This window comes from Fundulus heteroclitus, chromosome 2 (genome assembly GCF_011125445.2).
Source record: "Fundulus heteroclitus isolate FHET01 chromosome 2, MU-UCD_Fhet_4.1, whole genome shotgun sequence".
NCBI classification, from domain to species: Eukaryota; Metazoa; Chordata; class Actinopteri; order Cyprinodontiformes; family Fundulidae; genus Fundulus; species Fundulus heteroclitus.
This window is the reverse complement of record NC_046362.1, coordinates 16,967,559-16,982,612: the sequence shown is the minus strand read 5'-3', so window position 1 is coordinate 16,982,612 and position 15,054 is coordinate 16,967,559. Positions and strand designations below refer to the sequence as shown.

Sequence of the window (15,054 nt, the reverse complement as noted above, 5' to 3'; positions counted from 1 at the left end):
AAAACACGGCAGGTTGCTAGAAGGATCCGTCATATTCATCAATGAGCACAAGAACAACATCCGGGGATTAGGTCCGTTCTCGGTCTGGTGTTCTTGGCAATTAGAACAGTGCTGGAGCTGAGGCTGTGTCACGAGCGCACAAGAACGCTCAAGTACTTACATTGAGAAACGGCCATTTTTATCTGGATATACAGGGCTATAGGTTCCAACAACGGGTATGAATAAATAAGTTTGACTTCTTCATGCACCTTTTCAGATACTTACTACTAATCAAGGTTACATCTGAGGTTATACTTGTAGGTTTATACTGTGGGATAGTTTTATTTTTATTTTTTCCATTAGTAGTTTCTATTTATGTTCAAATTCATATATGGATATGTAAGGTGGCGATAGTGAATATCTTGTAATTTTATTATCACTATAAATATATATATATATATATATATATATATATATATATATATATATATATATATATATATATATATATATATATATATCAAAGTAAACACCTAAACCTGGCTGTCATACAACTATAAAAAAAATGGTAGAAGTGGCACAATTGGATGAGCTCAAACAGCATCGGAAAGGTCTGGTCAGGCAGTTTCAAAAGCCCCCTCAACCCCGAGTGGGTGGTCCTTTTACTGTGGGTAACTGTGCAGTCGCCAGGCATTTCCACAGATGGCTTTTTCTTTTCCCTTTTTTTTCATTCCAAGAGGAGGAGGAGTGATTCTGCAGACGCAACAGTCACCGTCCCGAGCATACATACACAAGAATTAGATTCATGCTACACTGACTTTATTTAAGCTAAGCGTCCTGGCATGGAGAGAGTTAATTGACAGCCAGTTCTGTGGCTCTTTTTCCCTCTGGCTTAAAGGATGATTCAGGGGAGGAAGGCAGAATGCCCTAAGAAAGCATTCATTCAACTATTCTTTTATATAAAGCGGCAGAAAGGTTGTCAAATACGATTGAACACTTTCGACATAAGTAGAGATTGACAGGTAGATGCTGTTGCTTGTCCACTTCCCTTCTTTTCTTCTGCCTAAAATACCACCACATACATGTGTTATTATTGTCATCTTTCCTTATTTTTTATTCATAAAGTAAGCCAAATGCAACCAATCTCTCCAAATGAGGTTGTTGAAAAATGCAAACATTCACATTTTGTATAGGGGGGAAACATTTATTTTTTACCTAATCTAAGTATTAACATCCCATGAACAATATTCTGTTTTGTCAAGTTACAAAAACAAACTTAAATGTGTTTTATTGAGACTTTATTATATAGACCGAGACAAAGTACATAAAACAGTGGCACGCATAGTTAAGCAACACACATATGCAGCAGTTTTTTTTTTTTGTACGTACATACTACGATTTGTTTTAGAGAAGCAGCTCAATTAGCAACTGTTTTCAGTTCTAAGCAATCACCATTTAGGCTTACAGATCAGGAATGAGAATGACGTTCATACTGCAATGGAGATTTACATTTACACAGTTTCAGGCCACTTTTTAGCCTGACAGTCAATATTTGAGTGCCACCCAGGCATGGGAATAAAAAAAAGCAACGAAGCAGCCTCCGAGCCGAGCACACAAGAACTGCTTAAGCTGGCCCTACAAGTCATACATTTGAATGATTTCAAAGAGGCCTCCAATTAAAAGCTACAAACATGTCTTTGGAATGCGAACTAACACAATTAAAAGTCCTTCATGAGTGTATTAGAGGAATAAGTTGTGAATTAGCACTTTGAATACACAAGGCTGTTTTTATTCCCAAACCCATTCAGTCATTCAAGAAGCAAAGGGAGGTTGTGTGCGTGGGGGGGGGGGGGGGGGGGGGGGGGGGGGGGGGGGGGGGTGGTCTATTTGAAGTCAGTCGGTACTCTTTCTTTTTTTTTCCCCCCCTCCTCTCCTTCTCTCTTCAGGCAAAAGAAGATTGAGTCAGCCTAATCTGCTCCTTGTACATTTGAATGTCTTCTGCAAAGAGCTCATCCTGGCTGCCTGATAAAGGCCCAGGTGCGGAGACAGTGGCTGTGCCTAACTTTGTCTCCGTGGGGGCTGTAAATCACACGGAGAAGCCCACCCTTTGAAGATCGTTGAGGCTGATTTGTGGCCATGAGGGCAAGCCCTTTTCCAGCCCAGCACAATGCTCTCAGCCAACCAAAGAAGATGCCAGAAGGAGGCAGGACTCATAACTTGCTGATATGCTCGAGGGCCCTCAATAAGGGCTGCACAACACACACTTCAACGCAGTGAGAAGAAGAACTCCTCACCGCGCCAAAGGTCAAGTGGAGGGAGACTCGGGTGACAAACGTCGGGGGGGGGGGGGGGGGGGGGGTTTAGACACAGGCTGAGAATCATACGCAAACAATAAGCAGGTGTTGACAAGTGCTAATGTTAACAAATGGAGCTTTTGGACGTGTCAAACCCCAAGCTGTAAGGGCTGCATTACAAAACAAAGCTATGAATCTGACAGCGATCTAATGCAAAAGAAGCTGTGGTTTACCAAACACAAGTAACAAGAAAACCATTACTGCAGAGCCCAAAAAAAAATTCTTTGTTTTTTTTTATATAGCAGCTTGTATTATTATTCAAGCTGGGACGTCTTCATGCATTGTCAGAAAGATTTTTATTTGCGCACGTTTTCCGTGTCTAATAAAGTCAAATCTTTACAAGACGAAAGCCGGTAATCTGCCCAGTAGTCCCTGCTTTTCATTTGTCCACTACAGTGCCATCTAATGACGCCGGAGAAAAGAAATTAGCCGACCGTTGCACGCTCCCTTTGAGAGAGCCATTAAGGTGGCCGATGCACGGCTAAAGCCCGGCCCTGTGAAGCTCTCTGTGACACGCAGGCTCGCATGCCTCTGTTTGTTATTTAGATCCTTATTTACACTTGTTGTCAGAGAGAGGCTGGGAGCACAGCAGTGGCTTCCTCGACTGGGCTGGATAACAATTAGCCGCGGGGAGCAGCCCAGCAAGGCGTTTAGCCTCATCTCCCGCCCCGTCGGGAGAAGAAGTGCATCTGGAAGTTTATGTGAAACTTTCCAACCACACGTACCGTGCCCCACAAAAGAACTAGTGCCTTTTCGGTATGTTGTGGTGAGGAAACAACGTTTTTTAATGTATTTTATTGGGGGTTTTATATGATAAAGCACCACAAAGTAGCTTATAACTATGAACTCATGTGGAAATTATAGAATGTTTTCCTTTTTTATTATTTAAAAACAGTAGTGTGCATTTGTATTTATTCATTTCCAGGTCTTGCCATAGATTTCCAATCAGAACTAGGGCAGGATTTTGACTGGGCCATTGTGATACATGAATAGGCTTCGATCCGGCTGGATGTTTCGGGTCACTGTCCCGCTGGAAGGTGAACCTCCTCCATATTCTCGATTCCTTTGCCGCCTCTAACAGGCTCCCTTACAGGAATGTCCCGTATTTAATGTCAGCCATATTCCCATGAGTAGCAACCTCGCTGTTCCTGCTGATGAAAAAACAATCCCACAGCATCACACTGCCACTACCGTTTTCTAAGATGGGGACCACCACACAGCTTTTTTTGTTGCTTTTTTTGCATGTAGAGTAGTTTTAAAAACATCTGTTTTAACCACATGTTTCATGTTTTGCCGCATGGTTATTGGCAGTCTGCAAATGTAACTTCTTATGGCTTTCTTTCAAAGAAAAATGACTTTCTTCTAGTTGCCAGTTCTCCATTAAATAAGTGTGGTGCAAGGGTAATAGCTGTCCTGTCAAAAGACTCTCCCACCCAAGTTGTGGATCTGTGCGACTCCTCCAGAGTTACCTTGGGGCCCTTGGCTTCCTCTCTGACCAACGCTCTTCTTGACCTTTCTAATGCACTCTGTATTTAAACTAGTATTAATTACACACAGATTGACTACATAAAGATATATGTTTTCTTTTTCCTGCAAAACATGTATCTTTGTCCTTCCACTTAATATCTACGAGCTACTTGAAGCTTGTGGTTATAATGTGAGAAAATGTGGGAATGTGTAGTAAGAATACTGTGCAAGGAAACAGCCTTTTTCTGGTACTAATCTCAATCTGAGATCTATATCATTCCGTTAAAAGACTAAAGTTTGATTCCAAGTCTAAAGCAGTAATGAATGTTGCCGTCGGTTACCAGCGCCTCCAAGTACTTCTGTTAATCCAAAACTACAGAGTCAAATTTCAAGAAAAAGTATCTCCCTCCTCTTTTGTCACGCTTTAGTTCGCAGAGAGAAGTAAGATGAAGGCAGCAAGCCAGAAAGTGATGTTCACGGGAGGTTAGTTGAAAGTGCTGGTGTGGCTCTTTCATCGCATTTCATCACTCTGTGCTTTGGCTAATGAATGTAATGAGACCCAAAAAAGTAACAAATGAGGAGAACTCCGTGTTTTCTGTGCATCATCACTAAAATTTCCATCCAAACTTGGTCCTCCCTGTGCATAATTTGGAAAAACCTGAACTTAGTAAGAATTAATACAAGCTTTCTGAAATATTAAGTTCCTTTTAAGATTATTTTTTCTTCCATAAGAACAAAGAGATTTATTGACTAACAATAAACAATAGCAGATGCCAGTCAGTGGTGAATCTATTTTCAATCAGTCATGAACACTAGTGCTAAAAGCAGCAGGGTATAAAGTATGGACTTTCACTGAAAGATGACACAAAATCCATAAATTGTTAAATATCTGTGTTTTTTTTTTAAACATGAGAACAGATGATGATTACCCAACTTTTAAAAATGTGACAATGTGAAGCATTTCAGTTAAGCGGGTTTCAAGCGTGTTTGAGGCAGTTTAATTCCAGCCTCGATTAATACTGTTGTGAATGCAGAAGCAGAAGGAAATGGTCATATTAGTTATCATAACAATTTATGCTGGAACTAATCTATTTATATTCCTGTTTGAATCCTTCCCTTCGATTGTTATCCATGCATGTCCACTGTTTGTAAAATGAGTCAACAGCATATTATGAGTAACATAGATAAAGTGGCTGAAGGATTTATCGGTCTCATTAATAAAAAAAAAAAGGTCAGTTTTATTATGTGTTAAAAATTAGTCTGAAGACTGAATTGTCTTTCTTAATCATCTATCTATCTTACTACACAGTCATCATGGGAACTTGAAAATCATCTTAAAACGGAAAGCGTCGTCCAGACAACATGGTTTTTAGCACAACTTGGCTAAATCTAACGCAATCATCACAGCGTTTTGCAGCAACTGCAAAGAACACAAGTAAACTAAAAAAGAGGAATTTCATGAAAACATGCAACCAGAAGAAAACACAACATGATAAAAAAGAAAAAACTGACTTACTTCGAACAACTCTGACAAGATGGTTTATGGCTTATGTGATGTCACCAGAGGAGTGTCCGAGTGGAAGCTCAGTTTAGGGAGGGTAAATTTTTTCCATACATATCTTGATAACATAATGGTTTATCAACAAAATATTAAAACAAATTGAAAAAAAAAAATCCCAATTTCATTTTGTTCTGTTGCTAAAAAAAATAATAAAACAAACTAAAGTGAGTTTGAGTGAAGAAAACTTCCTAAAGGACCAACAGAATTACTGTAACTTTAAAAAAAATATTAATTACATCTTTAAAAAGTCCAAAATATATATATTTTAACTCACCGTCATATTGAAAGAGTCTGTAACATATTATAGTCGTCTAGCCTTAACTGAAGATGTGTGCAACTCATTCTAACCATTTTTTTTTATTTTGTCATTTTTATTTTTTGCCAACTTCCTGTTGAAGACAGGCAGTGTGTTCAGGGGTATCAGCAGCTGTGTGCTACACGCCTCTGATCCGGGCCAGTTATTGACTTCCTGAGATTTGAATTAATTACTTGCTTCACAAGAGAAGCTGGATTGCAGTGGCACCCCCTAAGAAGTCCACTCTTTCTTTTGGGAAACAGCCCCATGGACTTGCAGATGGTTTCACTGAGATGTGCTTTTCCCAGAGAGAACAATTACACAGGGGATTGTGGAGGCTGGCATAAACCTGCAGCACACAGTCTCCATTCTGAACATTTCAAAACAGCCATAGGGGAGGTTTGTGACTTAACATAAATTAGACCACCAGGGAATGGGAGATGTGAAGTGGTGGAAGGGAAGTATTGCAGATAAATGTGCTGCACTGAGAGTTTTCGCACCACTGAGGAAAGGAAATCACAATGTGACATCTTGGAATTACGTTTAAAAAAAATCAAATTAAAGCAGTTTAATGTTAGATAAATAGAATCAAGGCAACCTTATCTGCTGACATACTCCGATTTTGCGCTAAATCCTCTGTTTAAACGACATGTGAAGAAATGATAAGAGCAATTAATGACATTAAGAGACAATTACAGTTGGCGGTGTGTGAAAGGGATTAAATCGGTGTCGGGTTTGTATCGCGCTTACTTACAACCGGCTCAGGGCCCTGCGTTTGGTCTCTGTCTGCCAGCAAAGAGCGCACTTCAGCGGCAATGGAGTATCCAGGAATGCAGGGGTTACCAGTGGCTGCTAATTAACCCCGCATTGTGTTCCCTGACAAAGAAACAAAAGGAACAAAGTGGAATCTCAATGCAGGAGATTATCACGATCACAATGAGCGTGGCGCTGCATCATGCACTTAATGGGGATTTTCACACCGGCCATGACAACATGAGATTGGATCAAAGACAAATGGAGTTACATTAACAAAACAATGCGGTCTTGTCATGCAACAAGCTGCCCCATCTGGGCTTTTTTTTTTTTTTTTTTTTTTTTTGAGGGGCTCCAAGGCGCAAGCAGCACCACCAACGGGCTGCTGCTTGCGCCCTAGACGCTCGCTCCTCCTCAGCAGCTTCTGCAACGCTGGATTTGATTGTGAAAACTTTATTGCGGCTTTATTCTGTCGGAGAGGAGGTGGCATCCTTCTTTAAAACACACGGAGACAAAGAGGAAGTGGGCTGTGTGTTCTTCGTCGGTTATTGTTGTCTCCGCTTCTCTCCCACCGGCTGAATGGCAATTACCGCCGACTTCCTATGCAGCACGGACCCCGGGCCCCCGCGAGGGTGCCCTGACCTTGCGGTGTCCAGAGGGAAGAGACGGGAGCTGTCAAAACTTACACGTCTCTCCCCGGTCCCGTGGGGAGTTGTCCTCCAGCTGCCGCCCCACGGGGGCTTTGCTGCACACTCCTGCTAATCAGCTCCATTTCATCTCTGGAAAGGCCCCCCGAGTGCATTTCTCACCTCTGTTACCCGCCGCACCTTTGAAGTCCTGCTGCAAGTGTTAGTTTATGGCTGGAGAGGGTCCCGACGAGATCCAGGGGAAGGTGGTGAATCAGCTTTTCGTCTCACGTTCTATAAAAAAAGCGAGAAACGGTAGGCCGCTAAAACCTACAGGTTCAGTTACAGTTCCAACACCTGACAGCTGAAGCGAAAAACAACGGCGTCTGAAAATCGACAAGTAGCTTCATTTAAAGCCACCTACTTATACGGGCCTTCAGATGGGCCTGTCACATCTGAGGTTCTGCGTGAGCAAGCGCTTTCTTGGGAGAGATTGCTTTGAAAACAATGAATGCATGTCAAATAGTTTTTTAAAGTTCAGCACCTTTGCTTAAACTGACAAGCTGCAACAGAGCAGACACCTTTGGCTCTCGGCCCACACCCTTTGCAGGCATGTCTGTCTGAATACAAGACATTGGATTTAATTAAGCAAAATTTAACATGTAAAAAAAAAAAAGATTGACAGTTACAGCTAAACGCTGAAGCCTTTCACACCTCAAATATCGCTGACGCACAGTGCATTTCAGAAGTGTTCCTAACCAAAGGACTATTTAACATTTTGTCAAATTCAGCAGCAGACTTTGACACATTTTTATAGGATTTTATGTGACTGACAAACACTAAATAGTGCATGATTGTAAAGGGAAAGGAAAGCGTTTCATGTTTCCTACCTCTTCTTTTTTTTTTCTTTTTACAAATAAAGGTCTGGAAAACCTAGTTTGCATTTTTAATGATCCCCCTTTACTCATCCAACCCAACTGAAAATCCAGTGCAACCAACTTCTGTGAGAAGTCATGTAAATACCCTTCCTGTGTGTAATTCAATCTCAGTATAAAAGGCCTCAGAGGCTTTTTAGAGAACACCAGAGACCATACACCCATGGAAACTCTGGAGGAGCTGGAGTGATACACAGCTCAGGTGGGAGAATCTGTCAACAGGACAACTATTAATTGTGCGTGGCACGGATCTGGCTTTGATGGAGGAGTTCATGTGAACGAAAGCCATAACATGTTTTGTTTCAACCTTGCCATGTAGAGGACACAGCAAACATGGGAATGAAGTTGCTCGGGTTAGATGAGCCAAAAATAGAAAGAACTGTTTGACATGGCAGTGGCAGCATCATGCTGTGGGTATGCCTGTGTTCAGCAGGGAAAGGAAAGCTTGTCAGACATGATGGGACAATGGATGGACACAAATACAGGATACTCCTGGAAGAAAACCTGTCAAAGGCTGTGAAAGACGTCAGACTGGGGTAAAATTATCCCGCTCATATACAGTCAGATTAAAGCAAAAACGTAAAACGAAGCGCACACGATTTTACGCTTCACAGTCATGCAATACCTTGCGTTGCTCAATCGCATCAAATCCCGTTGAATACGGTGACCTTTGCGCTTACAACACAGCAAAAACGTTCCAAAGCTGAACTGGTGTGACAGCTTCGCCCGGCGCCGTACGGATGGGATAGAAACGCTGGAGGTTGAAGGTGTCAGGACTGGAGTCGGAGGTTTCTGTCAGACGTCTGCCTCTTCGCCTTGTCTCAACACGCCCCACGCGTTCACACACTCAGGCACACAGCAGGCAAACCCGTCCGGAACGGCGAAGGTTGCTGCTCCACCACAAAAACGAGGATCCCATAAAAGCTCGAACAATTAGTTCCTTTAATTTTATTTACAGAGATAAAAATCACAGATAACAAATACCTTCTGAACAACAGCTGTGCCCCTTCAGACACTTGACATTTAAACCAACATCCAAAAACGGCCAATGTCCGGCAGCACAAGGACACAATGGAAAATGTATATTTTTCTTTCTTTCTTTTTTTTTCTTTTTTTTTGCAAAGTGGCATTCTAGGTTGAAATACGTTCAAACGTGTACATCACTAAAAAGTTTCTGCCCTGCTTTACAGACCACGTTATCTACGGCCTGCTGTAACTTTGCGGCGGGGGGACACCGCTTGCTGCAGCTCAGTGGAATTTCGCCGCTGCCACCCGCTGACATAATTTGTTTCACAGTCACCACCCAGAAGCATGAATCAGATGTTGACACTCTAATTTCATGCACACATGGGTGTTTGGCTGAGCCGGTCGTGGATGCAGCAGCACCCTCCCTCCCCTCCCTCCCTCCCCATCCCTCCACGTCTCTTTCCCTCCGGCTGCCCGCACCATACCTGCCCTTTGCCCTCCGCCGTAGCCGGCCAGCTTATTTACCCTGGGGAGCCGCACATTATCGCTGATGATTTAAGCTTTTACTGCTATAATGATGATGTGCACTGTGACATCTGAACAGTGAGCTGAGATGTTACTTCCATTGCAGAAAGTTGACTGGTAGCAGGCCTAATCATATGTTTAAGGTGAGCCTTACATGGATTTGGAGGCTCAAAGGGAAAATAGTCTCCCTTCCACCACTCGCTGAAGCCCACAGGTTGCTCTATTTACCACTAAAATAAATCTGTTTACCGTGGTCCGCAGCTCAGTCTGAAAATATTTGCTTTACTGTGTTGTTTTTGCAGGAGGGGGGGGGGAACAATCCTCACAAGATGTGATAAAATAAAGCCACTAGCCATGTTTCAAAATGTCAAGGGCTTGTCTGGGATTGGCACATTTGCAGAGTATGATTAATGCAAGTTTTGTCTATCGCTGATTATTTTCCTCTGGAAGTCTGTTGCTGACGGGCTGCTGCGGCAGAGAGAGAGAGAGAGAGGGAGAGAGGGAGAGAGCGTGAGCCGCTCCTCGTGCCGCTCGTCCTCATTCTGTCATCTCAACAGAGGGCCGAGGAAACCGTCTTCCTTGCGAGAGTGACCGGTTTGGACGCAAAGGTAAATGCCAAAAAAGAAAAAAAAAGAGGGGGAAATTGCCAATACTGCTTTGCCCCCCTCGACAGACGTGACAGGCTCGCCGGCGAGCGGGCATAAATCCCGGAGACAAAACACATAAAGTGGAAGTTGTTTGTGTACAGAGCGGAGCCAGGTAGCAGCCGGGGTTTGCTGAGACACTTGCTCGCGCCTGACAAACAGTAAACACGCTGTGAATAACAGCACCCTGTCCACATCAGTTCTTTACTCGGGGGTTAAGCTGAGTTTATTGCAGAGGCCAGTGCCTGCATGCATTAGGCGAATCATAAATTATACATACTAATTACCTTGGGCCCACACTTTAATGAATTATTTTAATTAATCTACAACATGGGCTTTTATTTTATTTTGTGTACGTGTATGTGTGTGTGTGTGCATGGGGGTCTATATTTCATTCCGTGCCTGAGACGACCTTCTTCTTTGTCTAAGTGGAACATAGTTGAAAGAACAAGGACAGAGCAGTCTTAGATTATACAACTAAGTTCATACCGACGGCTGAACTTAGTGAAACGGTGAAAAAGAGAAATGAGAGTTTGTGTACGGAAGAGGAGAAAAAGAAAAAAATAGAGATTGTGGAAAATTTCTGGGTTTGCGCTTTATTACAATGTTATTATTTATATTAATGCTTATTATTTATTTTCGTTTTTATATCTCGATTGACTCTACAGTTTCAACATGATTTTACTCAGTATAAGTTGTTCCTGTTCTTTTATTGGCAACAAATTTGAAAACTAGACCAACAAGCACTCTTTTTATTGAACTGTGTTGTTCATTTACTTAAAGTATGACTTAAAAGGTATGTTTTCTTTTTTCTTCTTCTTCTTCTTTTTTAGACATAATGAACCAAATTTGAACATTCTGTTGTTTTCTTTTTCGTCAATTAAATGAAACCTGTAAGTTAGTTCTACATTTGACATGAAGGGGTAGAGATATAATGAACTGTTTCTAGATAACCTGCAGGTATTTACGTGATTGTTTGCATAAAACAACACGATTTTACTGTAGGGAAAAAAATCAAGTCGCTTAAGCTATAAAATAAATAAAATGCATATAACTAAATAAAATAAATTAAAATGGTATTTATTTATTTTTCCATATATATATATATATATATATATATATATATATATATATATATATATATATATATATATATATATATATATATATATATATATCATAGGTATAAGAAAAGATGTCTCTAAATAATATACCTCTACGCTGTAAATAACCTCGGAGCTTCAGTGAATTTATTTATCCAGAGTCAGAATTAATGTTACAAACACAAATGCCCAAAGTGAAGGAGGGGGTGTAAAAAAAAAAAGAAGAACTAACACTGTTGTACAAACAGTCCACGGGGGGGAGGGGTGGATTTAAATTCCAAAAGGGTCTCGGCAGCTCGTTTCCTAGTTCCCCAGTCAGCAATGTTTTTGTGAAAGAAGAAAAAAAAACTGCCTTTTTGTCTTGCTGGAAAAAAAAAGGCTAAATCTACATTGGTGGCCCAGTCGAAGTTTACCATTCTTTGCACTTTCAATACAAGTGAATGAGGGCGAATGAAGTGGCCCGAGACCCTTTATTTGATCTGGATTGCAGAAAGTGACGGAATTCTAATGTATTTGTTTAATGCTCCAAAAGAGGCGGTTGCTTTAAAAAAAAAAACCTCTTTTAAGAGAATGCAAAAATCGATTTTAAGTCTCTTAAAATGTAAATAACACCAATAGCAATGATGCTGATATTTTCGACTTTATATCTGTTAACCTGTTGAGCTATATTCGCTAAACAAGAGAGGGGGAGGGAGGACAATAAAGAGGTCAAAGAGAGGAGATACATTCCTTTAAATGTTAAAATCCCCCTCGGTGAAATTAGTCTATAAAGAAATATCTATTTGCGTGCTGCGTGCAAGTCTTTTACATGTTTATTGTCAGATCCAGCAGCGTTTAGCTCGGCTTGATTAATGAGGCTGGTTGTCTGCGCTGTGAGCAGAGCGTCTCAGCTCCCTGCATCCTAATCGACTGCACAGTCATTTCTGAACCAAATGCTGCCCTGCTTGTCTCACCCTTACTATTATTATTAATATTATTACGATTATTATTATTATTATTATTATTATTATTATTATTATTATTATTATTATTATTATTATTATTATTATTATACAAACAATAATTAAATTGTTTTTCTTGGCTGGACCAATATTGAACTAAAATAATAATAATAATAATAATAATAATAATAATAATAATAATAATAATAATAATAATAATAATAATAATAATAATAATAATAATAATAATAATTTGTTGTATTTTTGGATGAAATCTTGAGAAACATTTCTGATTGTTTGCTTCACTTTTAATGAGAAAATATTTCTATGACCATTTTTACCCCCCAGTTCATCGCAGACTGTTTGCACACTTTTCCAAAGCACGCATGCTTGCAAAATCAGATTTTTTTTTAAACAAGAAAAAAAAAAAAAAAACACGGAGAGAATTTGAGTGAAACAAAAAGGGGGAAAAAACAACAATAACAACACCAACAGGAACCATACAAATTCAGGAAAGCATGCTTCACCTCAAAAGAAAATTACAAATTTTACAGCATCTGATAAACATGGTCACCACGGCTTTTAAATTAAATGCTTCACAGAACATTGTTTTTAATCGCCTGTAAAATAGATATCTAAAAAGTTAAATTTAAAAAAGAAAAGTGCATTTCACAACAAATGTTCACATCTTGCATTATGAGGACGACACTTTCAGTTTTTGGAAAGATTTATAACTCGGCTTGCTTTTCTGTCTATTTTTTGTATTATTATTATTATTATTATTATTATTATTATTCCAGGGATGGTGTAAGAACAGATCTAAATAGCTACTACTCCTATTTGGTATAACCTTTTAGCCATCATTCCAAGACGGCAAAAGCAAACATGAGCTTTATCTTTGCATTATTATTGAGATTGGTGGTCCCACAGAAACGGTGCAAAAGTTCTAATGAGAGTTCTTGCCAAGAACAACAACAAACAAAAAAACAGAAACCAAGCCCGACCCCTGATCACCTCGGCGGCCCACCCCATCATCGACCCTTTAGCCTACATGTCACAACAAACTGGAAAATAGAACTATCAAATAATTTATATGTTCAAGAGCAATACTTCGTGTGCGGTTCTGTGCTGGACTTGACACGATTTAAAGCGACACATTCAACACATATACACAAATAAATCGATATGCAACCTCCACTCGCCTTGATAGTTTCCGACTGCAGAAAATATAAACTTTGGGTTTTGGTAATAAGGAGAGTTTTTTTTTTTTTTCTTTTTTTTTTTTTTTTTTTGAGGAGGGGGTGAGGGGGGTGCAGTCAGTGCACGGCCACGGACTGCAGCGTGGAGGGGCTCGTCAGAGTCTCGCTGGGGGTCGCCGGGCTGCTTTGGCTCGTGGCTGTCTGTGGGGAGGTCGGGCTCAGGGACTGGGGAGAGTTCGATAGGAACGCGGGGATGTGGGGAGGCAGCGCGGAAAAGCCCGTCATGGAGGTCGGGGTGGGCTTGATCGGCACCGGGATGGCCGGCAAGGACTGCCCCCCGTGACACAGCGACTTTATGGGCACCCCGTACGCGCTGTAGTCGCCGCTCGCCATGGAGATCGGGGCCGCCGTGTCGATCACGCTGCTGTTGTACATGTGCGGCCAGGCCGTGGTGAGCTGGTTGTGCAGCGGGTAGCCGGCGGACATGGACTGCATGGTGGAGAACGCCAGGCTGCCGGGGACCTTGTACTCGCGGGCGATGATGTTCTCGATGGCGAACGGGTGCTTGAAGGTGGACGACTGGGATACTCCGAGGTTGTACGTTGACATCTGGGGAAGGTGCGTGCTGCTGGCCGCCAGGGCGCTCAGTCTCAACTTGGCTTGCTGCTGGAGGTAATGCGCCGCGTCCGACTGCTTGGTGGGGCCCAGGTGGTCCGACGCGGGCAGCACCTTGAACCTCTTGCGGCGCCGCAGAAAACTTCCGTTCTCGAACATGTCCCCGCAGTTGGGGTGCAGAGCCCAAAAGCTGCCCTTGCCTGGCTGATCCGGGCGCCGGGGGATCTTGATGAAACAGTCGTTGAACGACAGGTTGTGCCGCAGAGAGTTCTGCCACCGCTGCGTGTTTTCTCTGTAGTAAGGGAACCGATCCATGATGAACTTGTAAATTTCACTGAGGGGCAGCATCTTCTCCGGGCAGCTCTGGATCGCCATGGCCGTCAGCGAGATGTAGGAGTAAGGTGGCTTCTGGTCGCTGTACGTGTTTCTCCCCGGACGAGGCATCCTCGATGTTTTGTAAAAATAAATTTAAAAAAAAAAGAATCGTAGTGATATATATAAAAAGTTTAGAATCCCCTCAGTCCCCCGATGATAACTCAGTGCTTGTCTCGCAAACAAGTGCCGAGGAAAGTTTCAGTCTTGGCGCGCGTAAAGCAGCCGGTCTCTGAGCGCCTCCGCACTGAAGGAGGAGACGGTGCGCATTTACGGAGCGTCGTTTTTCCGTCGAAGCGACACAGCCTGTCCTGTTAGGGTTCAGGGATGAACTTCATTTGGCGGGGTTTTCCTTCGATGAGCCTAGCTGTCGTGCGCCTCCATGGCCTTCCTCTAACCATCTGATAGTTTTATGTAGTGACATGAGCAGAAAAGAACCCCTGTAGAGGCGCTCCATTAATGTGCCACCTCTTTGCTATCACATGACAATTGCCATGGGAGGGAAGGAGGGGAGGGAGGGGGTGCTTGGGAAGGAAAGCATAATCTGGTTTCATTTACACCTATTTACACGGACACCTTGGGCCAATGGAAATCGTTTCCATTTGAAGACAGAAAAAGGGGGCGAAAGAGGCTCGGTAACCGGATGGCACTCGGTGTGTGAAGGTATGCCCTGTTCTGCGGACCTAACGCTCAGAATTTAAACTAAAAGTAGGAACTTT

At 42.0% G+C, this 15,054-nt stretch overlaps 1 protein-coding gene across 1 annotated transcript; it reads right to left on the bottom strand.

The window, feature by feature from the left end:
* Positions 1–12,442: 12,442 nt before the first annotated feature.
* Positions 12,443–14,835, bottom strand: foxb1a (forkhead box B1a). The gene has a single exon (XM_012871418.3). The coding sequence runs from the start codon at positions 14,405–14,407 to the stop codon at positions 13,466–13,468; it is 942 nt and encodes a 313-aa protein (XP_012726872.1). The 5' UTR covers positions 14,408–14,835; the 3' UTR covers positions 12,443–13,465.
* Between the last annotated feature and the right edge of the window lie 219 nt (positions 14,836–15,054).